This window comes from Sitophilus oryzae, unplaced genomic scaffold (genome assembly GCF_002938485.1).
Source record: "Sitophilus oryzae breed Bouriz unplaced genomic scaffold, Soryzae_2.0 scaffold_1499_pilon_pilon, whole genome shotgun sequence".
In the NCBI taxonomy this organism is placed as follows: Eukaryota; Metazoa; Arthropoda; class Insecta; order Coleoptera; family Curculionidae; genus Sitophilus; species Sitophilus oryzae.
In genome coordinates, this window is record NW_022146168.1 from 3,246,481 (window position 1) to 3,274,080 (window position 27,600).

At 32.1% G+C, this 27,600-nt stretch overlaps 3 protein-coding genes across 10 annotated transcripts in view; 2 read left to right on the forward strand and 1 right to left on the reverse strand.

The window, feature by feature from the left end:
• LOC115877846 (rotatin) overlaps window positions 1-11,828 on the forward strand; it is a 32,762-nt gene extending 20,934 nt beyond the window's left edge. The window contains exons 18-27 of the mRNA XM_030894168.1: window positions 297-547; window positions 626-785; window positions 2,186-2,373; window positions 2,495-2,793; window positions 4,447-4,643; window positions 4,701-4,919; window positions 9,126-9,938; window positions 10,629-10,840; window positions 11,076-11,346; window positions 11,412-11,828. Of these exons, the coding sequence (XP_030750028.1) occupies window positions 297-547; window positions 626-785; window positions 2,186-2,373; window positions 2,495-2,793; window positions 4,447-4,643; window positions 4,701-4,919; window positions 9,126-9,938; window positions 10,629-10,840; window positions 11,076-11,346; window positions 11,412-11,677 (2,876 nt within the window). The 3' untranslated portion in view covers window positions 11,678-11,828. The remainder of the gene's footprint in view (window positions 1-296; window positions 548-625; window positions 786-2,185; window positions 2,374-2,494; window positions 2,794-4,446; window positions 4,644-4,700; window positions 4,920-9,125; window positions 9,939-10,628; window positions 10,841-11,075; window positions 11,347-11,411) is intronic.
• Window positions 11,824-25,119, reverse strand: LOC115877851 (AP-3 complex subunit beta-like). Of its 6 annotated transcripts, XM_030894186.1 has the most exons (6): window positions 19,477-19,573; window positions 19,328-19,419; window positions 17,643-17,741; window positions 17,552-17,584; window positions 12,105-12,407; window positions 11,824-12,044 (listed from the first exon to the last, which is right to left on the reverse strand). In XM_030894186.1, the coding sequence occupies exons 2-6, from the start codon at window positions 19,341-19,343 to the stop codon at window positions 12,019-12,021; spliced, it is 477 nt and encodes a 158-aa protein (XP_030750046.1). In that variant the 5' UTR covers window positions 19,344-19,419; window positions 19,477-19,573; the 3' UTR covers window positions 11,824-12,018. The 6 variants fall into 6 exon arrangements, with proteins under 6 accessions (XP_030750046.1, XP_030750044.1, XP_030750042.1 ...); XM_030894184.1 differs by lacking the exons at window positions 19,328-19,419; window positions 19,477-19,573 and adding an exon at window positions 25,005-25,119 and having other exon boundaries at window positions 12,105-12,398; window positions 17,552-17,581; XM_030894182.1 differs by lacking the exons at window positions 19,328-19,419; window positions 19,477-19,573 and adding an exon at window positions 25,005-25,119 and having other exon boundaries at window positions 17,552-17,581.
• The window catches only part of LOC115877849 (inositol-trisphosphate 3-kinase homolog), a 282,008-nt gene continuing 279,423 nt past the window's right edge, over window positions 25,016-27,600 (forward strand). For all 3 annotated transcript variants that reach the window (XM_030894173.1, XM_030894174.1, XM_030894178.1), the window contains exons 1-2: window positions 25,016-25,155; window positions 25,482-25,559. In XM_030894173.1, coding sequence (XP_030750033.1) covers window positions 25,084-25,155; window positions 25,482-25,559 — 150 coding nt within the window. In that variant the 5' untranslated portion in view covers window positions 25,016-25,083. The remainder of the gene's footprint in view (window positions 25,156-25,481; window positions 25,560-27,600) is intronic.

Consider the following 27,600-nt stretch of genomic DNA (forward strand, 5'->3'; position numbering starts at 1 on the left):
TAAAAGTCCCATAAGAGATATTTCTCCTCATCTCTACACTCCATAGTTACGGTTAAGGTTCGATATCCAGTTAATGTTGATATATATTAACAAGTTAATGTTTGGGTTTGGTTTTATTTTTGGTTGTTTTATTTTGTGGTTATTCTCGAGAGATTTATTTTATTTCGGACCTTGTACTAGAAATTTTGTATATATATACAAAAAAAAAAAGAATTTGGTTATGTTTTCTGTAAAAATTCTGTAAAAAACATCTTTTATTTTGAGAAAATTATATTAATGGATAAAATTTATTTCAGCATATTTGAATGCCCTCCTATCTTGTTTAGTACATTTAACAGCATCTTTGGGTTGGACTAGCAGCACGCCAGGTTCGACGATTAAACCACCTTTACCTCAAATGATTTCAAGCCTCTGTGAACTATTAACAGCATTTCATTGTGGCAAGGGTCCAACTGCAACAATATCAGTCATGGGCCTCAGTATATCCCGAAACGTATTACTGATACTAAATCACATTTTGTCTGAAATTCACAGTTCTAAAATCAAGGTATCAGTTAAAAATATTTTTTTTAACTTTTTTAAGTTTTTTTAACTTTAAATATTAATGCAACACTTATCATTACAGAGATGGGAAAAATGTTTTTTTGGCGATATTGTTGATATTAATTTTATCCGAAGTATTTTAGCACTGTGGAGTAGTAGAGATGTAGTCTTGAGGGCTGCAGCTGTACAGTTGTTTAGTAATTTATCAGCATCTCCTAAAGCCGCAGAGGATATATTAAATGGTGAGTTATCAACGTAATAGTCAAAATCGTCTATACTTCTGTGCTGGATTGATTTTCTTTCCTTACAGGCTGTATATAAAAACCCGTCGCGAGTGCATAACAAAATTAATTAAGAAAAACTATTTAAAATGGCTAAATGTGCTCTTCTAAAATCACTTTAGTTATTGCGCACAGACACCTCTATTAACTGTGACAATTACGACATACGGTTCACATCAAATAAACTTGTAGTTACGTCATCAATGGTGCGATGTAATGATAGTTTCCAAATAAAGTAATAAATTAGAACGCCACTGTAAAAACAGAAATTACATTAGCCTTTGCGATCTCGTTAATTTTGTTGATATATTCTTTTTATTCAGTAGATTTTATAGATGGATCTGTACTAAATAAGTAATGTTTTCTCTGTAGATTTTTTTTGTTTCTTGCTTTTGACGACGCGACGGAGAGGGACATATCTCCAAAAGCAGTAAATATTTTTTTGTTGATTTCTGTATCAGTGGCGAAATACTGACCTTGTTTTCCAGTTCAGAAATTACAATGAAAATTTGATGACTGATAATGTCCTATTTCTTGTATTGTTAATTAAAATGCCTAACTATTCTATGTAGCAAACTAAAACACTATTTCACCACGATACACCAAAACGCTTTGTTTAAACACTGGAGGCGCGTTTCGCTAATTATGTTAGTATCATCAGCAGATGATTAATACTGAGTTTTTTGAGTTCAGTGTGTTCTATTGTGTGTCCTTTCTTCAATTATAACGAGTGATAACTTATCATACAGTCTCACACAGTACGGCTTCACAGAGGCTAGTTTTTTATCTCCGATATTAGTACCAAAGTTTATGGCAGAAAAGGTTGTCGTATCTTGAGAGAGAGACAATGAGGAGGTGTTCTGGTGTTTCCCCATTTTCCCCACAGAATGTGCATTGGCAGTTGTTTCTTACCTTTAATCTACTGAGGTGTTCGTTGAGGAGACAGTGTCCTGTTAAAAACCCTGTGACAAGCCGAAGATTTTTGTTACTTAAATCAAGGAAAATCTCGGTCGTAAGTTCTGTGAAATTTCTTCGAGTGTCTTAAACCGTTGGAGGATTTCCATTCCAAGTTCTTGAGTTGCGCTTCAAGTTGGTTTCCACTAGGGAAGCATAACGGTTCTGGTCCAGTTAGTAGAGTGTTCGCTCTTTTTCTAGCTAGATCCTTTGTGAGCTGGCACCTAGAGTAGGAGGACTTCATAGTTCAGTGTTTACTGGACGCGCGACCAGTGGTTAAAAAAGTGTTTTGGTGTGTTGTGGTGAATTAGTTTTTATTTTACTTTTGTAACACCAAAGGTTCCAATCCCCAACTGTAATATTCTATGTAGTTAAATTTAAAAAACACAAAATAATTGCTTTTCCAGATTTGAAGTATGACAACGCTTACATTTGGACTTTGGCTTTTACTGTACTAATTGATCACACAGAAGCACCTGTTGTTAGAGAAAACGCTGCATTTTTGCTTACTAATTTGACAAAAAATATCTTTGAAATTTCGGATAGTAAAGCTCCTGTCCTACTAATAGTTTCTTCCAGTAATTTACAAAGGGAGGTAATAATATACATGCTCCAATATATATATATATATATATATATATATATATATATATATATATATATATATATATATAAGCGTGATTTATTTATAAACAAATTTCTTTTTTATTTTACAGAGTTCCGGTGAAGAAATATTATCATTATTTGACGAAAATGATTTTTATAGTCATCTTGAAATAATTTTGACATCTTTATTTACTTTAAATTATGATTGCGAAAAGTATCCTCAACAAATAAAGTCTTCTAGTTCTGAAAAATCAAGTTCAAGTAGTAACACAGCAGATTGTCAAATAAACATAACTACGCCAGGCTTCGTTAACGCAGTGTATATATTTCTGTACAACGCAGTAGAATTAGCACCCAAAGAGATATCGTCCAGCTTGCATGAAAAAGGATTAATCAAATTGATTTTTCGGTAACAACAAATCTCTTGGTAATATCGTCGATTGAAAGAATTGGGAAGTTACGCATTCTAATGGGCGAATTCGTGACAAAGCTGATTTGATTTCCCCGTACGTCTCAAGCGCTGTACGCTGGAGCCGCCACTCATTCTGCGGCCAACGCATAAAACACGTTTTTTCTCTAATTTGGCCAGCAAATGCATACCGAAGACGGAATGACATAAATAATAACTGAAAGCGACAGTGTTGTCATATTAAAATGTGTAATATCTGTAATACATTTGACGGAAATATCTTTGGATGAAAAATCCGCGTTTATGTATTGAAAATTTGTTCGTGTTAAACATAGAATAAACAACAAAAATCAATATTCTTTTATAGGTACTGAATATTTGGCATGATCGAAAAAAGTCGTTTAGTTAGCTTTTAAATGACAATAATTGACATTTACCATAATTTTTTACATATGAAATAACAGCGATCTTCATTTCCAAGACAACTCTGACGCCGTTCTTTGTTTAATCATATAATATTATATTAAATTGTTTAATGATAGAAAATCCGTATTATTAACGTACTCTTTGAATAAGAAGACTAAGAAAGGAGCATAATGCTATCCATGTATTCATGCATGGTGGGCGGAAAAAGCACCATAAAAGCACTCTTGGGTGGGGATCCTTGACAGTTCTGTTTGACGATTCATTTGACACATTTGAATTTGATTTGAAATTTTGTGGATTTGTCAGTCTTTACGGAGCTTATTTTATGTTATTTATTATTTATTCTACTACTGACAGTTGTATAAAGGTAGTAAATCTAGATGGAAATTGTGGCAGAACTTAAATTAACAGTGACACTATCGCGATTTATCGAAAAAGATTCTAAAATAGTTGGTTGTGTAGCGTGCGGTAGATCTCGTCAAAAATTGAGTGAAATAATGGAACAACTTTTTGCTAGTAAGTGACTATATATTATACATACGTGTAGTAAACCGATCATTTATGAAATTCACTTAAATTAACTAAATTAAATATTTTTCTTGCATTTTAGCTTTTATTTATTACATAGATGTCAAAGAATTTAGATACGTTAATTTGACTTACCTGCTTCAGTAGCATATCGGATGTTTGTGTTAATAAATACTTATTATAACTTATCTATTTTTATTAGAATTATATATTTTTATAACAATTTTAATAACTACCAACATTTATTCACAACTTAAAATAAAACAACAAATTATTGAGTCTACCCCACGTCTACCCTACATCATAGTTTTACATTTTTTAAATAAAATTAGAACGACACTGATAAACCGGAATTTAAGTCGGCCATATTTGAGGCCCATCGCGGTGTAACTAAGATTTTTGATATGCTCCTTCCTTAGTCTTTTTATTCAAAGAACGTACTGTACCCAAAATCCGTAAATCTACGGATTAATCCGCAGTTCTGGCAACACTGTCTCTACACTACAGTATTTATCCGCTGCGCTGTAAACGGCTCTCACCGCACAGCGGCGCAGAGCTAAACTAAATCTCGAACATCCTGACGTTAACGCCAGTTACATCTCGGACATCTTTTGTTCCACGAAATAGTCCGTAAGGTTGCCTATCTTCTTATTTTTTCAATCAACGGTAATATTCCTTTAAACATATTTTGGCTTTTAGCACGATATGTAATCCACTAATGACTGTCGAAACCACTAGAAAACTAGCGTTGTATTGTAATATTTTGGAAATGAACCAAAGTGTGTGTAGTCTATTACGAAAAATTTGCAGTTTAAATCCCTCGTGTATTGGGACAATTCTTTATACGAGAGATTGTCTTTTTGTAATGTTTGGCCTTTTAAATACTAACATATATCGTAAGTCCTTTAACATTCTAATGTAAAAAATGTGTATTAAAATTATGTAATTTGCAGAAACTAATCTACCAGAATTACTTTACTTAAGGAACAAACTATGGAGTGAAATTTTTAATTTATGTGTTGAACTCTTGGAGACACTTAATGAGGAAAATACTCATATTAGCTCTAAAAGTATAGAAGGATTAAATCTGATACTGGAAACTCTATCTTCTGTTGGCATTGAACAGTTCTTAGATAGCTTATGTGAATCACTAAGTTCGTTAGGATCAATTGGTAAGTTAACCGTTTTGAGTGTATATTATTATACACTTATACAAATTACATAATTTTTGTCGATCAGACGATTTTCGTCTGCAGGGTGATCCGTTCGTGTACCGGATGAATGTTAAAATACTTAGCAAAATATAGGCACCTCAAATCTCATTCTAATCGGAATCACGGTTCTTAGAATATCTTAAAAAATCTGTTATTTTTAACAATAATTTATATCTGCTGTTATTTTTTTAAATTCAATACCCTCTAACGGACAAACGAAGCACTTTTGTATATAGGTAAATTTTATCCAATGTACTTATATTGATTCCAAAAATATGTAGTAGTTTTCTGTTCACAGACTATTGGGACGCCCTGTATATGGCTGACTTAACTTTCTGTTTATCAGTGACGATCGAATGTATCGAAGGGTAAATGCGAGTATTTTTACGGGTTAGAATTTAATGATATTATGTATTTTTTTATTTTTTCAGATAAAAAAAGAGATTTGATATGTTAGCACAATATCATCGAAAAAAAAACGGCGTCAGCGACGGCTATGAAATGAAGATCGCTGTCATTTTATAACTTTAAGCATATAACTTTACAGCGAATGTTTTACAGGGGATGTCGATCGTCATTTCCACGCCGTTTTTTTTTAATTATGTTTGATTTTGATTTGGTATGTTAGTATATGACATAAACTAGGATTGATTGACGTATTCAATTGTTTTCGTTTACTTCCTGTTTCACCTCAATTGACTACCGCTTTTGATTTTTAGCCGACCATACCAATAGGTATGGCAGAAAAAAGTTTGTTTAATTTTACTTAAAATGAGTTATTTGGGTCATAAATGACCTAAATACAAAATATTTTCATGGTGTCTGTCTGTAACACGATAACTCAAAAACCGCTAAACCGATTTTAACCAAATTTGGCACAAAAATACTGTGGCACCCGAGAATCTGGCCGTTAGTTTTTGGTGGTGGTGGTGGGGGGTTGGTAAGGGGGTATGGGAGAGGGTTCAAAATTTAAAAAATTTCCAAAATTACCGTAGCTAGCGAAACGCGGTTTTCAATTTAAGGTAAAACAAAAGTTTTAAGTAGTTTGTAATAACATCAAAATCGGCCAAAGTCGCAGTTTTTGAGATAAAAAGAAAATTGAAAAAATTCCTTTACTTTGAAACTAAAAGAACTGCCTACCAACTTTTTATTAGCGCATTTTAGGTATGAGCGGCTATACGTGCCTCCCGACGCCAATTTATTTACTTCATTTGATAGAAAATGGCATTCTGAATATAATGACATTATAGGTCTATTCGTTTTCCTGTTATTATCGATTCTGAATCGTCCTAGAACTCTCCAGCGCATGCGCAAATGAAATAATGTCTTCATATTTCCTTCTGCGCATACGCATCACAATTCTAGGACGGTTCAGAATCGGTAATAACAGGAAAACGAAAAAAGCTATTATATGCATGTTTTGATATTTTCAATTAAAAAAAAAGCATTTTAAATTTTAATTTTACTCACATTTCACTCAGTTTCTCTCTCATCTAATGAGCCACCCTCGCTCTATTTTAAAAAAAACTGAGTTATGATTAAAAATACGATTTGGGCATTTTTTAACCGACCAGGACAAGACATGAAAAACACTGACGATCAAATATATTTTTCCAAGATCAATCTTGATTAAAATTAAAAAAAATAGTGTTTTTTAACACAGCCATGGCACTCTAAATTGAAATTTAAATACGACTTTTTTAAGCGAGAATGTCAAATGTGGATATATGGAATGTTACTTTAAAAAAAACCTAGAGTGCCGTTTAAAAATCAAAAGTTGTAGTCATTTCGGGTGAAACCTTTGAATAAGAAGACTAAGGAAGGAGCATATCAAAAATCTTAGGGCTCAAACACACTGACGACCAGGTCGCACCGGCCAGGCCGCACCTACCTCTAAAATCATTAAATCAAATGATATAGCGCACACTAACGTCTTGGCCGTCCGTTGGTCGTTGCGACCAGAAGACTGCACGGAAATATTATTATTTTCTGCCGCTTGTTGCCGGTTTTCTTCCAAATTAATAATTTTTCAGATGAAATCCCTCAAATTCAAGGCACAATATTTTATTTTCTATAAGATATAGTGTTTTAGTGTAGTTTTTGCACACGTGCAGAAAATCCAAAGAAATAGTATACAGACTGGATCAAAGGTAAACTTAAATCTAATCTCTTTGTTTTATCAAGGGTCGATTCTAGTAAAAACTCAAAACATTTTTATGACATACCTACTCTATTTTTGGTTGGTATGATACCTGTTATTATACCTTTGAGTATTGATGTATAAAAAATAAAAAAAATAATATTTAAAGTTTTTCTACAACCACTTGTTTTTTTTTATTAAATTAGTTTTTTTAGTTGTATTGTAGTCATGTACAAGCAGGACAACTGTATTTTAAATATTATATTTAATTTAACGTTTTTCAAACAGAGTTCATTATACTATATTTCGACTAGGTACACTATTTTGAAAAAAAAATTAAGAAAGTAACTTAAACATTCATAAAAATAGAAGTAATTACTGTTGTAGATTCTTCGTTATATTGTAAACATTGAAATAACTGGAAGCTAAACTTTCTACGAAGCTAAACTAATAACTGGAAGCTAAACTACCTTCTTATATTTAGAGCCAGTGTCTGACGATCTTTTTTTACGATGGCACTAATATGTTTACTACTAAAGTCGATAAGGACGCCATATCAGTAGAAAAAAGAAACAGAATGTCTCCCTTTTTGTCGGTCGCGCGTACACAATGCTTTTTGTTTGTTGTGAATAGCAACTTCGCTTTTTAGTTAACTCGGATATTTTAACATTTCTGAAACAATATTTTCTAATTGGTAAAACGTAAAAAATCGTTAGATCTGACAACTCTGTTGACACTGGTCGTTCATCTGGCCGCAGCTAAAAACGCAATGCATCCGGCCAGACGACGGCCTGGTCGTCAGTGAGTTTGAGCCCTTAGGTACACCGCGATGGGCCTCAAATATGGCCGACTTAAATTCCGGTTTATCAGTGTCGTTCTAATTTTATTTAAAAAATGTAAAACTATGACGTGGGGTAGACTCAATAATTTGTTGTTTTATTTTACGTTGCGAATAAATGTTGGTAGTTATTAAAATTGTTATAAAAATATATAATTCTAATAAAAATAGATAAGTTATAATAAGTATTTATTAACACAAACATCCGATACGCTACTGAAGCAGGTAAGTCAAATTAACGTATCTAAATTCTTTGACATCTAATCTTTGACAAGTAATAAATAAAAGCTAAAATGCAAGAAAAATATATAATTTAGTTAATTTAAGTGAATTTCATAAATGATCGGTTTACTACACGTATGTATATTATAGTACGTCTGTCCGTTCTGCGGCTACGGGGTATCCGTGAGAGGGGAAACGATATTCTCTCGATGTTTTTCGTAAAAAAATAGACGACGCGTCCCATCAATAAAAATTCGACAAATTTGCAAGTAGCCAATAAAATGAGTGGGCAGAGCGATTTGCGGTGACGTAGTCGTCAAGTCGACGTATAAAATATATTGCTGTTTATTTAAATATTTTTTGTCCGCATTCCTTTCACAGACACAGATCCAGCAGACGCACTTTATATAGTCACTTACTAGCGAAAAGTTGTTCCATTATTTCACTCAATTTTTGCCGAGATCTACCGCACGCTACACAACCAACTATTTTAGAGTCTTTTTCGATAAATCGTGATAGTTTCACTGTTAATTTAAGTTCTGCCACAATTTCCATCTAGATTTACTACCTTTATACAACTATCAGTAGTAGAATAAATAATAAATAACATAAAATAGACTGACAAATCCACAAAATTTCAAATCAAATTCAAATGTGTCAAATGCATCGTCAAAGAGAACTGTCAAGGATCCCCACCCTAGAGTGCTTTTTCCGCCTACCATGCATGGATAGCATTATGCTCCTTCCTATAGTATCCTTGCCTTCCTGTCTTCTTATTCAAAGGGTGAAACAGGAAGTGACCAAAAACAATTAAATACGTCAATCAATCCTGATTTATGTCATATACTAACGTACCAAATCTCGTTGATTTATCTGGAAAAATAAAAATGTTATAGGAGTGAGCCACTTTTCAGAAACAGCCGATATATCAATATTTTAATTAAAGTAAGTATTTTAATTTCAGAATTACAACATTCCGCCTTGAAGTGTCTCGCTTCTATGTTACGACTAGAAAGTTACAACTCGCATGGAAATCTCCATAAAATCACGAGGGACTATTCTTTAGAAGTGCTATTAGATACTGTAAATACCCCTAGAAGTGTTTACATGTCCTCCATTAGAGAAAACTTAGAAAATTTGGAACCTAAAGAAAAACCTGCAAGTTTAACAAAAACTGGATTGAAAAATGTCATCAAATATAAGAATAACTTATTGGAGGAGGCATATTTTGAGAAAATAATTCAAAACACAAATACAAATGTAGAAGATGTGGAAGTAAGCTTTGTAGATAATACAAGTAATACAAGCATAGCTGGATCTGAACTTTGTAAAATACTATTATACTTATATGATATAGCCAGTGTAAAAGTGGAAAGAGGTCAGCACACTATGGCCAAAAAGTCTATAATAATATCTGCTTTAACAAGCTTACTATATATTTCGAATGAAGCAAAAGCATTTGCTTTAAAAAAAGGACTAATGGAAGTTGCAGTAAAAGAATTAAGAGACCATCACATAAAACTTAGTTTAGAATCAGTAGAAAGTCTCAGAAAAATTCAGGATAAGAAAAGAATATGCCCAATACTTGATAATGTGCATGATTGGTTTGGTTTATTGACAAATTTTATGTTGAATGACCAGAAGGTCAAATTAACAGCAGTAGACTGCAATTTGGCTGACATTATTCATAAACTGTGGATATGGTTTATGATACAAAACACTTATATTGTTGATGCTCTACAATTAATTTTTGTGTACACATCTGATTGCATGGAGGGTAAGATAAAATTTAATTTTAATACTAGTTATAAATTATTAATAAAATTAAGAGAAATAACATATTTATTATTTAAGAAAAATCTAGATGTTGACAATATAGTGCAGTACGTCGATCCGTTCTGTAGCTACGGGGTATCCATAAGGGCCAAGGGGGGAAACAATATTATCCATTTCCGAGCAATTCATGGACGTGCTATAAATATTTTAACTAACCTTACTTTTTTTCAAAAACATTAAATCTAATTTATTATTTTTCAACGTAGATGAGACATAATCTTTATAAAAATTAAAAATTAAGAAGAAAAACAATAATAAAATCAGGCAACTATTTTACCGATCACTTGTTTTCGACTGTCCTCCGACCGAGTTACCCATGACTAACGTGGACTCTGCCGCGTGTATATAGGCAGCGGTCTATAAAATACACACTAACATAACACTAACACTAACTTAATATAACACTTTAAATTTGACTAAAAATTTCTCCGTTGCGTTTTTTTTGCATCTGAGTGTATATTGCTGTTTATTTAAATGTGTTCTATAGTAAATTGATCATACTCCAATATTTTGTATTCATTCTTGAAATTCCTTTCATAGACACAGATCCAGTAAACGTACCTATTATACATATACAACATATTATTATTTTATTTGTCCTGGTAATATGAATAAAAATTTTATTTTGTAGCGTGTCACTCTCTTCCACTGACTAGTGCTGTAGCTGGGTCAGGTCCAAGAAAAACTCCTAGCAATGTTTCATTGCTGCATGCTGTTATAGCAGTAGTAGTTAAAGAAATGGGACAAATTAGCAGAAGTCACAATTTGTGTTCATTGGAATTAGCTTTTGAAATTCTACAAAACTGTAGTGACTTACTTGAATGCAGAGTTCTAATTGCGAAGGTAGAATATTATATTTATATTCATAGTAAAATTCGAGAAGTTGATTCAAACAAAAATAAAAATCAACTGAAATGCACCAAGCCTATACCATGATTGAATTACACACCTATGTAAATTTTGCTATTAATATTTGCTGTTCCCAAGCCAAAGAGTTGTTTTTATTTAATTTATTTATTGTTGATCAGTTCCTAAATTAAAAAGAAAATATTTTTCTATAATATGATTATTATTCTAGAGTAATATATTTCAAGCTGCTATAAAATTACATCCATCAGTGACTAGAAGACAATATCCATGGGATAGTGTGGAGCAGTTCTGGTTAAATTTTCTTCATATTTACACGAAATATCCTGAAGGTCAAGCTGCAGTTGCGAAGGCTAATGATGTTTTAGAATTGATTATCTCTCTGACATCTGGTACTAAAATTGCCAACAGAGAAACCGCGCTGCTTGTACTTAGAAATTTAGCTTTTTATCAACCCAACAGACCTAGGTTATTATCATCAGGTACATTCACTTATTTTGCCTTTATTCTTTTTTTAAACAATATCTTTAAATTCCTTATATTTTAGGAGACTTCATAAATGTTTTACAGGTTAAGCTAACTCATGGTACTGTTGAGGAAAAGAAAACAGTAATATTAATAATGTGGTCTATGGCTGCTAACAATCAAAAAGCTAAATTAATATTTAATGCTTCAAAATTAGATGTTAAACTAGAAAATATACTAAAACATATGGAATTGTTAGAAGACTCTGATAGTTCATTGGAAGTTGAAAGCTTAAGTATGATACATACTGTCCTAGGCATTATAAGGGGTAGCGATAAGAATAGATAACAATTAATGGAGGTATTGGACTAGCTTGTAAGATCTTAAGTACAATTATATTTTAATTATTTATTTTTATACCATTTTTTAATAAACAGTTAAAAAAAGTTTTTAAAGTTTCTCTGAAATTATTGCAGTTCAATAAAAAGCTTTAGTAATTTTAAAGTGTTATATTATTTGATATTATAATGTTACTGGTTTATAAAAAGTAACGCAACATAATTATTGTATTAAAAACTACCCCCCCCCCCTTATTCGTTTTCTCAAAACAAAAACACCTACACACATTCTTATTTTCATTACAAAGCTAAAAAAGAGTTATGCATCATGTCTAGCATATACATATAATATTAAAAACCATATTGTTGACGCAATTCTAAAAAAGATATGCCTCTTTAGTCTATTCTGTTTAATAAATGTAACACTTAAAAATTACCTCTCCAGTTTTCAGGTCGACCATTGTATCCCATATCTTGCCAAAAAGCGTCATTGTTAGGATTATGTATATTACTATTATATCTATGTTCTTCGTAGTCTGAATCTTCTTCGTACTCGGAATCTTCATAATCTTCTTCGTACTCATACTCTTCTTCATTCTCATACTCTTCTTCGTACTCATACTCTTCTTCGTACTCATACTCTTCTTCGTACTCATACTCTTCTTCATACTCATACTCTTCTTCGTACTCATACCCTTCTTCGTACTCTGAAGCTTCTTCATACTCTAAACCTGTTTCATCTTCGATAAAATCATCTTATTATGATTTTATTTATATTTGATAAAATTATTTAACGCCCATATCTTAGATGAATTCAAATGTTTTTCTGTTATAAGTATGGCCACAATTGCATTAAAAGGACTTTACGGTTGGCCAAATTGTTTCGAGATTATCATAGATAAATGAAAAATTTCCTCTATCTATGAACATATCTTTAGTCTCTCTAAGGGAGAACTTCTCCCTTAGAGAGACTTATATGAACTTAGATAGACTTAGAGAAGGTATGAGGGTGATAGTTGTCTATCGACTTTATGTTTAATAATTGCAGCCCTTGACAAGATAACGACAGCTGTTGGATTTTTGGAATATTTCTCAAACAATAAAACTTAATATGGGCTCTTAAAAATCTAATGTAATGAGAATTACTTTTTTGACGTTGTTAAAACCTATGTCCCGAGTTGGTTCAGATTATAGTCTGTCCAACGACAGGATCCATATGACTGACAGCTTTGTCTGTCATTTTAATTCGCAGGCTAATTATATTTTCTGTCATTTTTTGGCTGTCGTGTGTCGAAATCTTGCCTGATTCGTCGGATAGACTATAGTAGAACTTCTTCAAAAAGACGTCGATTCCAATGTAATTTATACAATTTTAAATACGCTATTATTTTTAACATTACTAAGAAATCAGATGACTGGAAACATTTTGCTGAAAATAATTGAAAAAGCTGGAAATATCACAATTTTTATAAAAAGTTGTATACTCCTATTGATGAATAGTCTAAAAAAACTGTTTAAAAAAAATTACATGAGAAAACTCATATGCCTAAACAGTCGAGGGGTCACAATAACCACTCCTTTCTACATACCGGATGTTTCAAAAAATATGTGCCATCTCTCGTGGGGAGATTCATCACGTAAAAATAAGATTTATTTTTCATATCAACATAGGTCCGATTCTGCTTTGTTTCCCAGCTACAGGGTGTTAAAAAAAATTAAGTTGAACTCTTAATTTTTTTTTTCGATTCATTATAATTTTCTTCCAAGTACTTTTAGCGTTTCGAATGAAATTTTCAGGATAAAAGTTATTATTAATGCGACATATTTTAAGGCCAAAAAAGTGACGCCATATTCACCAGGGACGTGCATATGGAATATTTTTCTAAAAAACATGTACGCCACTGACTTTTTTCTCTTGTTAGCGAAATAGTGTAAGCACATGCCGATTAAAAGTTACCTCTTGATATTTTGTCGATTTCGGCCTCCTTGAAAAGATAAAGGCTATTTCATTAATTTGCCTTGATCCAAGTCCATAGACTTAAAATAAAATATAGACTACACTATTTACATCTCAACGCGGACAAACAACCTTTTTTGTACACATGTTTACTTCTGGGTACAGTCGACCGAGCCTTCCTCATCCAGCCTATGTTGTCACGTCTTTAATATTATCAATATTTTTTTTCTTGTTATACACATATATTGAGATATTAATACTACAGTTAATAAAGTAGGTTTTAATATTCCAGAGATGTATTAAATAGTCCTTATACTACTAAATTATAAGTCGGATACTGTTTAAAAAGGATAAGTTCTTTACAATATGACAACACCGATTAGAGGCGAGGGAGCCTATTCATTCATTTATTACCTTGTAGTACGTGTCGCACGTGTGCGGTAAAGCTTTGTTGCCGCTATCTCCCCGGCTGTATTAACGCATTTTCTTAGCTTGTAGTGCTTAAGTGTTTATTTTATTGACTTTTTCTGTTCAAGAACTATAAAATATGGTTCGCCAGTGCCAAATTTGCAAGAAATTTGACTTAAATAATCCATTTAAGTCTTGAAACGACTTTTGACCGGTAGGCAACTCTCAATTTACCCATTGGGAGTCAGTGGCGTTGTTGTAGAAAGGCGCTTATTTAGATAATATTTTAGTAAAATGTAAAATCTGAATTTTTTCTCTTACATTACATTATTTACTTACTTACATTGTAACAAAATCATAATTATAACCCTGTTAATAATTAATAATGTTTTTATTAAAAATATATTCCGGTTTATTCTAAAATTATCTTCAGAATCTAAAATAACATACAAGAATTTTAAAATGATATTACATTATGAAACAATATTTTTTAATATACCGGGTCGTCTCAAAAGTGGCTCACCCTATAACTTTTTTATTTTTCAGATAAAAACAGATTTGTATGTTAGTAGGTATATGACATAAATTAGGATTTATTGACGTATTCAATTGTTTTTGTCTCTTCCTGTTTCACCGAAATGATTACATCTTTTGATTTTTAAAGGCACCCCTCGGTATATTGCTACTTTATTCGATAAAAAATGACACTCTGAATAGAATGACATATCATATGTCAACTTTTGACATTGTCGCTTAAAACATATCCTATTTTAAATTTCAATCCAGTTTTTTTCAATCCACTAAGTTTTAATCAAGGAGCCTTGGAAAAATAGTTTTGATCGTCTAATAGGTTTCGTGTCTTGTCTAGGCCGGTTAAAAGATGTACAAATCGTATTTTTAATCATACATATGTCAATTTTTTCAAATGGAACAAGGGTGACTCATTAGCATATTTGGAAAAAAACATTTTTTTTATGAATATATTGATACCACACACTTGGTATTTCGAGTCAAATTGTCGTTATGAACCGCGTGTTACAATTATAATTAAACCATATGCGAAAATGTCAAAAGTTGACATATGGTATGTCATTCTATTCAGAGTGTCATTTTCTATCGAATAAAGTAGAAATATACCGAGGGTGCCGTTTAAAAATTAAAAGTTATAGTCATTTCCGGTGAAACAGGAAGTGACCAAAAACAATTGAATGCGTCAATCAATCCTAATTTATTTCATATACTAACATACTAAATCTTGTTTTTTATTTGAAAATATAAAAAAATTATGGGGATGAGCCACTTTTGAGACGCACCCGGTATAATAAAGACAGTACCGAGTTAAATAAATGTAGTTTTTATTTTATCCACTTCCTATCACCTTCCTTGCTTTAATGGAACAGATATTATGTTTTCTCTAATTTACATAATAAGACATCACTTGGCCAGAAAAAAAATTACAACAATCATATTTTTTTTTCTCTCCCTGTCGCCGATTCTATTATATCTGTGGAATAGATCCTGTTTTGATTAATATTAGGGGTTGTAAATGTTTGACTAAAATTAATAATTTATTATTAATTTCAAAAATTACCTAATTTCGATTATAAAATTTCTTCTATAACGTGTATTTTATTATTTTTATCCTTTTGGACTCTAAATTGTTTTTTCTAAACTTTTATTTAAAAACCTGTCCTAAATCTTAATAAAATATAAAAAGTTTAAATAAGATATATTTTTAATTTAATTATAGCTTCATTAAAATAAAAAAATTACCCGGCTATGATACGGAGAGTTCAGGTGTACTTGAGAAACGAAAGACAGTGTTGTGTTTCTCGGCAGAGTCGTCAGGGAACGACCGTTACGACAGAGACAACCTATCTATCGCTCGTGTCGCACTCGTTATAACCTAAAACAATAACACAACAATAACAAGACAGTGTCTGACCGCATGTTCCAGCTATTTATGAATGAGATGCTCAGTCTATATTTTATTTTAAGTCTATGTCCAAGTCTAATAGCAACCTTTAAAAAAAATATTAACTTGCGAAAGTTTTAAATAAGTACTCGTTGATTCCTCATAAAAAATATGAAAAAAAAAATCCTATAAACATGGGTATGGAAATGCATAGTTTTAGAGTTACAGTATGTTAAAACTTTTTAAATTTAGGTTTTTTGTAATTATCTTAAATACCATTATTTTTTTAGTTGAAATTGCTGTATGTTGGACTAATAGTAATAATATTTAATAATAAATTAGGTAAAATATATAATTTATTAATTCTATTTTTATTTTAATTGAATTAACTGTGATTAATAAAATTGCGTTTATCTCATCCAGAAAGCCGATTTCGACAAAATATCAAGAGATAACTTTTAATTGGCATTAAACGTCCTACGCAATTTTGGTATCAAAAGAGAACAAGTCAGTGGCGCACTTATTTTTTTTGAAAAATATTCCGGTGATAACCAGATGCACGTCTCTGATGAATTTATCGACACTATTTTAGAACTTTTACCCTAAAAATTTCATTTGAATTACCAAAAGCAATTGGAAAAGAATTATAATAAATCGGAAAATTATTAAGACTTAACACCCTGTAATTACGAAACAAAGCAGAATCGGACCTATGTTGATATGAAAAATAAATCTCATTTTTACGTGAGGGATCTCCCCTCAAGAGACGGCACATGTTTTTTGAAACACCCTGTATACCTAGCATAATAGAATTTTCCGAAGTTTGGTTAAGAGCTCTCATCCCTCCTAAAACGCCGACAATCTTAATTATTGTAATTCAGGGTATAGAGCTTGATTTTCATGCATCCGTTATCCGAAGATACGATGATACGATATTAATTTTATTGGTTGAATTTAAAGACTTCGATTGGTTAGAAACCAATTCCTTCGCATTGCAGCCATTCGTAATTCGCAACATATACATAAAAGCTACCCATTCGCACCGGGTGGTATGACAGATTTGAACGAATCTTTTTCTTTCGATTTCCATCGTTCGCATTCTTTCCATTTTATGCATTTATACCGATCTGTTCACACTGCAACGTTTTCAATAATTCGCGGCTCGTATTTTTCTTTCATTTATTCACTTTTACCGCCAGAAAATGGAAAGCGTTTTTTCGCGCTGACACCATTCGTCGTACATTCGCAGCGAATGCACGTTCACACCTGAGAAACATATTCTCGTGAACGCGAACGAATGAACGTTCGTCAAGTCTGTCCTCGGCTTAAAAGGGTTAATCCCATTTATACTTTTTCAAATTTTCATACCGTTTTAGAGAAAATAAAAAAAAACATGAAAATGTTGTATAATTTAAGTCGTAAAAATTAAAACGACCGACCAGATTTAGATTGGTAATAAACTATTCAGAAATAGGAGACACATTATTTTATGAAAAAGCACATTATTTCGCATTTTTTCTAATAATTACCTAATTGTTTAAGCAGTTATAGCTATTTCCAGCTTTTAAAGTATTAACTAGGACTTGATGGATTCTATTTCTTACCATTGCTATAATATCCAATTCTAAATAGTTCTAAAAATTAATCGCTATTATTATAATGTTATAAGGTAAGTAGGTATACTTAAAAAATAACCTTTCCAGTCAATTGGTCTATCTGGATAGCCTCTACTTTTCCAAAATAGCACATCACACGGATTTAACTGTCTACTCCTTATCAACTTTGCTGTAGGGCCTATAATTAATTTAAAGAATGAAAATATCTAAATTAGTGTTTGGAAGAACAAGTTGTATTTAAGTTTTTTATCATATTTATGGCACATACCTATTAACTATTGAGCATCAACATAATTTGTTTAAGTTAGTGTGTAGTTATGTCATTATTATTAAATTTATGGTAGGGGAGAGTGGTATATACAGGGACGTTTTTTTACTTTCTTTATTTAAAAAAACATTTTTCCCACTTCATGGCCAACAGTATTTTTTTCAGTTTAGAATTACATTTTCCTATCAATTTTCCCACCAATTAAGAATAGCTGTTGTATGTAACTCACAGAAAAAAATATGTCCCTGGATATACCATGTGTCCCTATATGTACCACCCTATGGTCCACAATGGGACAATTCAAAAGTTACAGAGAAACGGCATAGTTATTTGTTTTAAAATCCTAGAACGGAAAAATAAAGAGTTAAATATTTACTAAGAAACTTTATTTGAATCATTAAACTGAAAACACATCTGATCCGTTATAAATACTAAACAAAAATGATAACTAATTGAAAAAAATCGTAACACATTACTGGATATTAAATTCCGAAAAGTCAAAATTAAATTTAAGTTGTTTTGCAGCTCTTTCAGTGCCACCGACCGCAACTGGCTGGGGTAGCTTGCATACATCCATTTTATTGACAATATCTTCATTTTTTTTCAGGAAAAAGAAACGTGAGCTCTGAAGATTTTCTGAGAAAATTCACAAAGTATTCTTCAGAGTCCACTACATCTACCTGATGCTTAATACTTTTCTTTAAAGGATATTGAACCAAAACAAAATTGGAGATTTCTATTTTCGGAATTTGAATATCTTGCATGTCACTATCAATGTCATCACATGAATCATCGTCCACAATTTCATCTTCCACGTCGCTTTCACTGGATGATGACTCCACGAAAACGTTTTTCTTTATATTACGGGCTTCCAGTACATTGAAATCCTTTTATTATGTTTGATGGTGTTAAGGCTTGAGGAAAAGCCTGTATGGTATATACAGGGACAACCTTTCAGTGGTATATAGTGGGACTGTCCCTATATATACCATGTTTACTACAACAAAAATTTGAATAATAAAAATAAATAAATAATAACAAACTGATCTAACTTATATAAACTTACCTTTAGTAACGATATCACTACAGCCTGTATCAATTTTAGAATGTTTTGCAAACTAGGACCGAAATTACACAGGATTTTACCTGAATAAATAAATAACATGCAACACACCAACAAGTTTGTTTTTTGTTCCTGGAACATTCCTGGAATTTTCGTGCCTGTCTAGCGAACTAAACTTTATTATCGACAAAGAAACCTTTATTTTTGTTTGTTATACCCCGAAATATTTCTGCAATTATTTAAAAGATGGCGACTAGCGCTTCTGTCCCAGTATACACCACGTCCCACTATGTACCACTCTCCCCTACCTATGCAACTGGTAACTATTAGAATAAAACATGTTTTTAAATTAATCTTTATTAAAAAAAGTGTTTATATTAACTGAGTATATAAAATTTATAGTCATTGCATTGTTTAATAACATTTTACTTACTTAAATATTGCTGCATTGTTGTAGTAATAATTTGGTAATTATTATGGATCAATATAATAACAACCAAATACCTCTGTGTGGCGTAAAATGATCTTAGAAATTACTGATAGGTACTTAAATATAATTAGATAATGAAACTTTATATTTACTAGTTTAAAAGTCTTCTGTAGTTCGTATAATCTGTGTCTCAAACAAGAATATAATGTGCCTACTCCAGAAAATAGGTACAAATCATGATACAAAGAATACAAGGTATGATATTGCGCAGGTTGGTCATTACGTCACAGGTGATAAACGGCACCATTGGTCGGCAAGCTCCGCGCGCCAATTTCAAATTGTCAAACAGATGACACAAAAAATGTGAAAATAATTTTTCAAATGTCAAGCTCAATGATTTGACATAACTTTTGGGGTTATGTCCTAAAGCCCCGTTCTCAGAACTGCGTCGTGTCGACAGCGACACTGATTGACACTTCAAACGACCAATGGGAGCTGTACTAAATTTAAAATTGACAGCTGTTTGAATTTTGTACAAATCTGATTGGTTCTTTTGTCGTGTCGCCCGCGACACGACGTTGTTCTGAGAACGGGGCTTAATTCTTCCCTATTTTAGGTCTTTTTTTATTAGTGGCAATTGAACAATATGGATATTTTTTTGTATGGCGTATGACGTCACAGGTGGTATGCGCAAACTTAACGAAATTGGAACCGCTATCGATCATACCTTGTTTTCTTTGTACCATGGGTACAAATAACCCAGAGAAATAGCCTACTCCAAAATAAACTGTAGATTTTCAAACATACGAGTACAAGGTGCAAGGTCATAAAATTATGACTTATTCGCATTCGTTGAATAAACAAATATAGATTTCGCATTCACAAAGTGTACTTGTTTTGATACAAAATTTTGTACAACGTACAAATTTAATATCATAGATTCTTACAGAACAGCTATGGGATTCTGTAAGCAGGACGTTAAACATTATTGAATAGATTATCTATGTGAATATTTAACTAATATAATCTTTCTCACTTTCTACACTTAAATATTATGAAAAGTGCCATCTCTGGTGCCGTAATATTTTATATTCTTAAGTTCTTGAAAATTGAAATTATGTTCTCAAAATGTACTACTTTTTGTACATAATTTAAAGAGACATGATTTGAAATATTGTTTTTATTGATTGTAGTAATGAGCGCGAGTATCGGTATATTTTCAGATATCGATGTAATTCCAACAGAACTTCTTGTTTAATGTTATAGTATAGTATTTCCGAAGTCAATTGGAAGAGTTCCTTAATATTATTATGACCGACCTATTTATGAAAATTATTATATATTCCCAATCTATTCCAACTGAGTTCAAAAAAATTAAACAGGATCCTGATCGCTGCCGGATTATCATATGTCAAAAACCTAATTTTTACTTATACTTATGAATAGGGGAATACAAAATCCGTTGCGGCATATAACTTATCGGTAGCGTACTTAAAGATTGCCTAAAAATCATGGAGGATTTATATTATATTAATATACACTGGAACACTTTTAATTAGGAAATATATAGAATACTATTTTGATTAAATAACACTTGATTTCTGCAAACTGAAATTATACACAGTATGTTCCTGGATCGTCTTTACAAAAGGAAACGTTTTTTTTATTAACATTTTTAGAGAAATACATTCTTTATTAAAAAAATTCTTTAAAATGATATGGAGATTTGGAGAGGTATAAACGTCGTGATTAACCATTTTAGAGCAAGAAAAATGTTATAAAGATGACATTTTCTTGCTCACGGGGGACATACTGTATATGACTGAAATTTTTGCGTTGCAAGTTGCAACTTTTCTGCCTCATGATTTGTTTTAAATTGATATAGACTTGCCAAGAATTATACTTTTATAAATGTACAGTATGTTCCCGGATTGTCTTTACAAGAGGAAAAAAAACTTATTTTTATTCATATTTTGAGAAAAATGCATACTTCATAAAAATTTTTGCTTGTTCTAAAATAGTTAATATCCCTTTTATACTTTTCCAAATTTCCATACCGTTTTATAGAAATAAAAAAACATGAAAATAGTTTTATATTAATTTTTTCCTAGAAATCCTAAAAATAAAAATGCGTCTCTATGGAAATATAATTTCGTTTCCGTTCTTTGACAGATCTTCGACAGATTGTTATTAATAAAATTTTAATTATAGTAGTAGTAGTAGTATATTAGTTTAATGGCCACAGCTGCCAGGGCTATCCGGCCGGATGGTAGAATTAACTACCTACGGTTGAGCGTTTATATAGATGATGACACACAGACGAGGATCGCTATAAAGCGAGCCTGGGAAATCCCATACCCCGACTGTTGAGTTGAAGAAAATGTTGGCGACCTTTTCCAATTGGGTTGTTTTGTTGCGCTTTTTTGCTAGTCTGTTGTCGTCCATTCTTCTTACGTGTTTGTTCCAGTGCCTTCTCCTTTGTCTAACCCATCTTCCTATATCCTGGATTTTGCTCCACTCTCTAATATCTTCGTTTCTCGCTCTATCATGTAGTGTTTTTCCGTGTATGCTTCTCAGCACCTTCATTTCTGTTGTTCTCATCATTTGCATTGTTTTGGCCGTGTCTGGTCTTGTTTCGGCTGCGTACGTGATGACTGGTCTTATCGCGGCTTTATATATTCTAATCTTGCTCTCTGTGTTGAGATACTTGTTCCTCCAGACGATGTCATTTAAACAGCCCGAAATGCGAGACGCCTTCATAGTGTGTTCTCTAACTTCTTTCTGCAGGTTGCCATAACTTGATATTCCAACCCCTAGATACTGAAAGTGATTCACTTGTTCGATCAGTTTTGAGTCCACTTCCAGTTTGCACCTTACCGCCTCCTTGGATGTTACCAGGCATTTTGTTTTTTCGGTGTTGATTATCATGTTTAATTGTTTGGCCTTTAGATTAAACGCATGTAGTAGTCTCTGAAGATTGTCCTCTGTATCTGCAATGAGTACTGCATCATCAGCGTAGCATACAACGTGGAAGAAGGTGTTTCCCATTTTGTAACCTGCCGTTTTTGGTAGATTTTCTATTATTTGATCCATGATTAAGTTAAATATAAATGGGCTGAGGGAGTCACCTTGTCTTATTCCTGTTTGGATGAGTATCTCGTTAGTAAACAGATGTTGAACTTTTATTGCTGTTTTGCAGTTGGTGTTGATGTCATATATTAAGTTGATTAGTCTCGGGTTTAGTCCTTTTGTTTCTAGAATCTGCAATATATCTGTCAGGCGTACTCTATCGAAAGCTTTTGTCATATCTACAAAACACATATACGCTGGCTTATTAAGTTCCAGGGACTTTTCAACGATTTGTCTAACAATGAATATTGCGTCAATAGTCGAGCGGTTTTTGCGGAATCCTTGTTGTTCGTCTCTAATTTGTATAGTTTTACTGATTTCCTGTAGTATTGTCTTAGTGAATGCTTTTAAGGTGCTGTCTAATAATGTTATTCCGCGATAGTTTTCTGGGACTGTTTTTTGACCTTTTTAAATATGGGTATCGTTGTGCTGTTCTTCCATTCGGCGGGTATTTTCTGTTTACTAATTATGTTCTGAAAAATGCTAATATTTCTTTCTGCAGGTTGGGTCCGCCGTATTTGAGCATTTCGTTCGTGATTTCATTAGGACCTGGGCTCTTTCGATTTTTGAGGGATTTAAAATTATCTTCTCTCATCTCAATCGTTAGTTCTATATTGTTGTCGTCTTCCGTGTCTATTATAGGCTGCTCGATTTGTTCTGTTTCCCTATAGATTTTTAAAGTACGTTTCCCACTGATCTATAGTAATTTTGTTTGTTTGTACTGTATCTTTTATTTCTTGTTTGTTTCTCCTTAACATTCCCCAAATTCTTCTCTGGCTTCCATACATGTCCCTTTCCATTCCTTTCGTGAATCTTTCCCAATAGTCTTCTTTAATCGCTCTTATCGTCGCGTTTACTCTGTTTCGTTCATTTTTGTAGCTGTTCCAATTCTCTGGAGTTTTGTTTCGTAGATACCGTATATAAAATTCTTTCTTTTGGCTGGACAATTCCTTTATTTCTGGCGTGAACCATGGCGTGTTGTTAACCTTGTTGATGTTAATTTCTCTTTTTCCTATGGCTTCTTCGGCGGCACCAAGTATATTGTCTTTTATTGTCTTCCATTGTTCATCTATGTCATGTTCTCTGTTTGTTGGGTTTTCGTTTATTTTGTTTGTTAATCTATTTTCAAAGAGTAGTTTTGTGTTGTTGTCTTCCAGAGATTCAATGTTGAATTTATTCATTCGATGTGGTTTTGGTTTTGTGGATGCAGGTATACTCAATCTTAGCTTACATAGTAGTAATTTATGGTCGCTGCCTATGTTAGCCGCATTCAGTGTTCTTACGTCTAATATTGTCTGTGGTGTTATTGATCTATTAGTGATAATATAGTCAATCACTGATTGCTGGCCCCTTGTGTTCTGCCATGTGTACTTGTACTTCATGTCGTGTTCAAAAAAGTGTTGTTAATTCTCAGCGCGTTAACTGCACAGAATGCTTTAAGTAAGTCACCGTTATCGTTCATCACCTCTTCATTAAATCTCTGAGTAACCCCACCTAGTGGCTCATTTCCCACTCTCGCATTCAGGTCTCCCATGATCACTATTTTATCTTTGGCCTGTATTCTGTCAACAGCTTCATACTTCTTACAGCGTCATATTTCTTGCTGTTTCAAAATTTATCATTTTAGCACAAAATTTATTTAGCTCAATCCTACGGAAATAGTGATAATAATGGTTATAGGAATATCCATAGAAAGACCTAGTACTCTGTAATAATGTAATCTGTAAGTAGCAGGCTCTGTAATAATATATACCGTATTTTTCAAAAAAACGGCGTCTAGTTGGCTTCGAAATGATAATCGATGACATTTCTCATACAATTTTACATATAAAAGACAAGAGACCGCGATCTTAATTAAAAGCGATCTGTGACGCCGATTTTTTGATCATATTTCATTTAATTCTTATTAAATCATACATCACTTCTTGACAAAATGGTGAAGGAAGATTTTAAAATTCTTTTTTCATAAAGTACCGGCAAAGATACCGGTTGTCTAGAAAAACTATGAAAGATCGCTAAAATATCTTGGATCACGTCACGGATTTGTATAACGGATCCAAAAACAAACAAAAAATAACCTTAACAAATTACAATAATAGTAATTATACATGATTTTTTAATATCAAATAATAATTAATTGGATGTTTTTATATAAATATTTTAAAAATGAAAATATTAGTATTAGGGGTATTAAGATATTCTTTGGTATTAGCGTTGTATTAGCCTTTATAAAGAATGGTATTAGGTTTTACTGATACATATTTTTTGATAAATAGGTATATATAAATATAAAAAAATGTTTGAAAAGTTTTCTTATAAACAAATAAATTATGTATAAATATTTAATTGCCTTGTCTACTCTGAGATTGAAGATTGCCCCTTATTAAATGTCTAGTACATTTTTAAATATTTCGTACAATTTTTCTGCCCTCAGTACGTAGGGAAATCCAGCACCATCAATAGTTTGACATTTAATTTGACACTGACAGAATATAAACACACTAGATTTGGTTCACAGATTTGGTTGTTTGTCGTTTGTGTTTATACTTACGGTTTATGTTTAAATTTTCCTTTAATTGTTGAAAATTTATTGTGACAATCTGTGTTTTGTGTACTAGTGAAGTAACATAATGTCGGACACTGGAACTCATTTTCCTCCGCAAACTTATTCATCGATATTCAACTTGAATGCGTTGGCTGAGGTAACTGGTGCTTATTGCAGGTTATATAGCAGATTCTCATATAAATAAACAATAAAAGCTTATAAAGCACTACAGACGTCAATCAAAATTAAAAAGGGTTAATAGTTCATGAATTTATTAATATTTATTTCTTTAATTGAACTGGTTGTTGAGATGCTTCACATAGAACAGTCAATCATATAGCAAGTTTAATGTCAACTAACATTTTAGTTGCCGTTTTCTCGATTCGAATGTAATATTTATAGATAGCTTTGTCAGAGAGCCAGTTCCCTTAATTATAAGTAATTCCATTCCTATAATTAAATCTAATTGTTTAAATATTATAGGAAGAAAGCAGTGCAAGTTCTAAAGAAAATGGAGTAAAAGAAGAGGGTTCTCAAATACTTGATTGCTTTATTACTTCGGTAAGTAAGTAGATTTTATTTAGAACTGAATAGGGTTAATGAAATTTGTTTATATGTTAGAATGTACAAGTAACTTCTACTTGCTGTTGCAATTAAAGCTAACTGAAATTTAAGTTACTTAGAACTACTAACTGTAATTGGTACCTACATAATACATTGCAAAATGATGAGCCTCTAAATAGATATATTCGTTTTTCATACAATATAATTCTGTACCAAAAATAGCTTTACTTATTGTGATAAAGTAGTAAGTTATTTAGAGATGATTATATTTACCCAGTCATCTAATTTTCTGTCATATGTATCAAGATCAAGCCAGGCCTCAGTGCCAAGTTCTGATTTATGATAGGTAAGCTTTTTAATAATTTGTTGTTGGTGTAGTGTTAAATAAAAATGTAAAATATGTCACTACTGCAACTGGGCATACCAGTCTTAAACTGCAACTTTTATTATATTTACACGTATCTCATATTTTATTACCTTAAATATCACCAGTATAGTCAATATTAAATTCAGTTCATTTTAAAAATGGGATATGTTGTTCTACACATTTTAAGTTGGTCAAAATATATCCATACAATAAAATAACCTTAAACTTATCACTTCTATTAGGTCCTAGTTAATCAGTTAATATGTTAGCTTAACTATATTACAATTTTTATTTGTCATCTTAGAATTTCTTGTATTGAAAACTATTCTTAAAAAAAATCATACATTGGCGCAGAGGTCATAGTGTTATTTACAATAATGTTCTTAAGTCGTCATCATCATCATTTTCAGCTTATTCAACCATTTCCAATTGAAGAGGTAGCTGCAATAACCAGGCAGCTCAACTTTTTTTACGAAAATGAGATATTTACTGAATTGCCCTTTAAAAAATAGTCCTATCGTTCTTTGCAACAATCAGGTATCTTCATTCAACAATACATAAATGGCAACATTATTTGGAGCTGCCTTGCTTTCGGTTGTAGCAAGAACAGAGCAGCTCTTCGAACTCCCTACTTTGGCTAGTAAAATTTGTTAAAATGAAGCTGCTTGGTTATTGCAGCCACCCCTTGAATTATGGTGTAGCCTTCCTCACATATTTAGATACTCTCTTTGTAGTTGGGCCCATTGTTGTCTATTGCTGGCTATGCGAGCCCAAGTTATCCTTGCTAATTTCGAAATATCATGGTCCCACCTCACGTTCGATCTTCTTCTAGATTTCTTAATTCCTCGTGAGTACCATGTTGGAATTTTTGTGGTCCATCTGTTTTTGACGTCCTTCTTGCTAGGTGTCCCGCCCATTGCCACTTGAGGGATTTGACTCTGTGGATGACATCTATTACCTGGGTCTTTTGTCGTATCCACTCTATTCTTTTACGGTCTCTCTTGGTTATTTCCAGCATATTTCGTTTCATTGAGCGTTGTGCGACCTGCAGTTAACAATTTGAGATACTTATTCTCAATCTATTTTTAATCCTTTGTTGGCCCAGTCCAGTTGACGAAAGATTTCTTCTAGTGTTGCTGTAAACAGCTTTGGAGATATCGCGTCTCCCTGTGTCGTACTCCTTTGCCAGTTGTTAAGTATGACATTAATTTATTTTCAAATAAATAAGCTCTACTACCTACTACACTCAGAAATAATTGAAGGTATACCTACAAATTCTGTAATTCACTAGAACAGATATCTACAAGAATTATAAAACCTCGGTAAACAAAGGCATTAATAAAAATTAGCCAACTTTATGAAAAATCGAGGATAAAAGTGAGAAGATTTTGTATACACTCATGATTTTCATTTTTCCTTCGATTTTAAATTTATATACTTTTTATATAAAACATTATTTAAATAAATAATAATTTTAATAATTTTTTATATAAACACAATTACAGCAATAGGCACATATTTTTTATATAGAAGAATAAACTGGCCACACTCACCTCTTGTTATATTAAAACGGTGCGAATAAGAGAGAATACATGAGAGCGGCAGTTATTGTCTGTATTGTATTTTCTGTTATTTGTTCGATGTCGTCTGTCAAAATCTTTCTTGACTCGT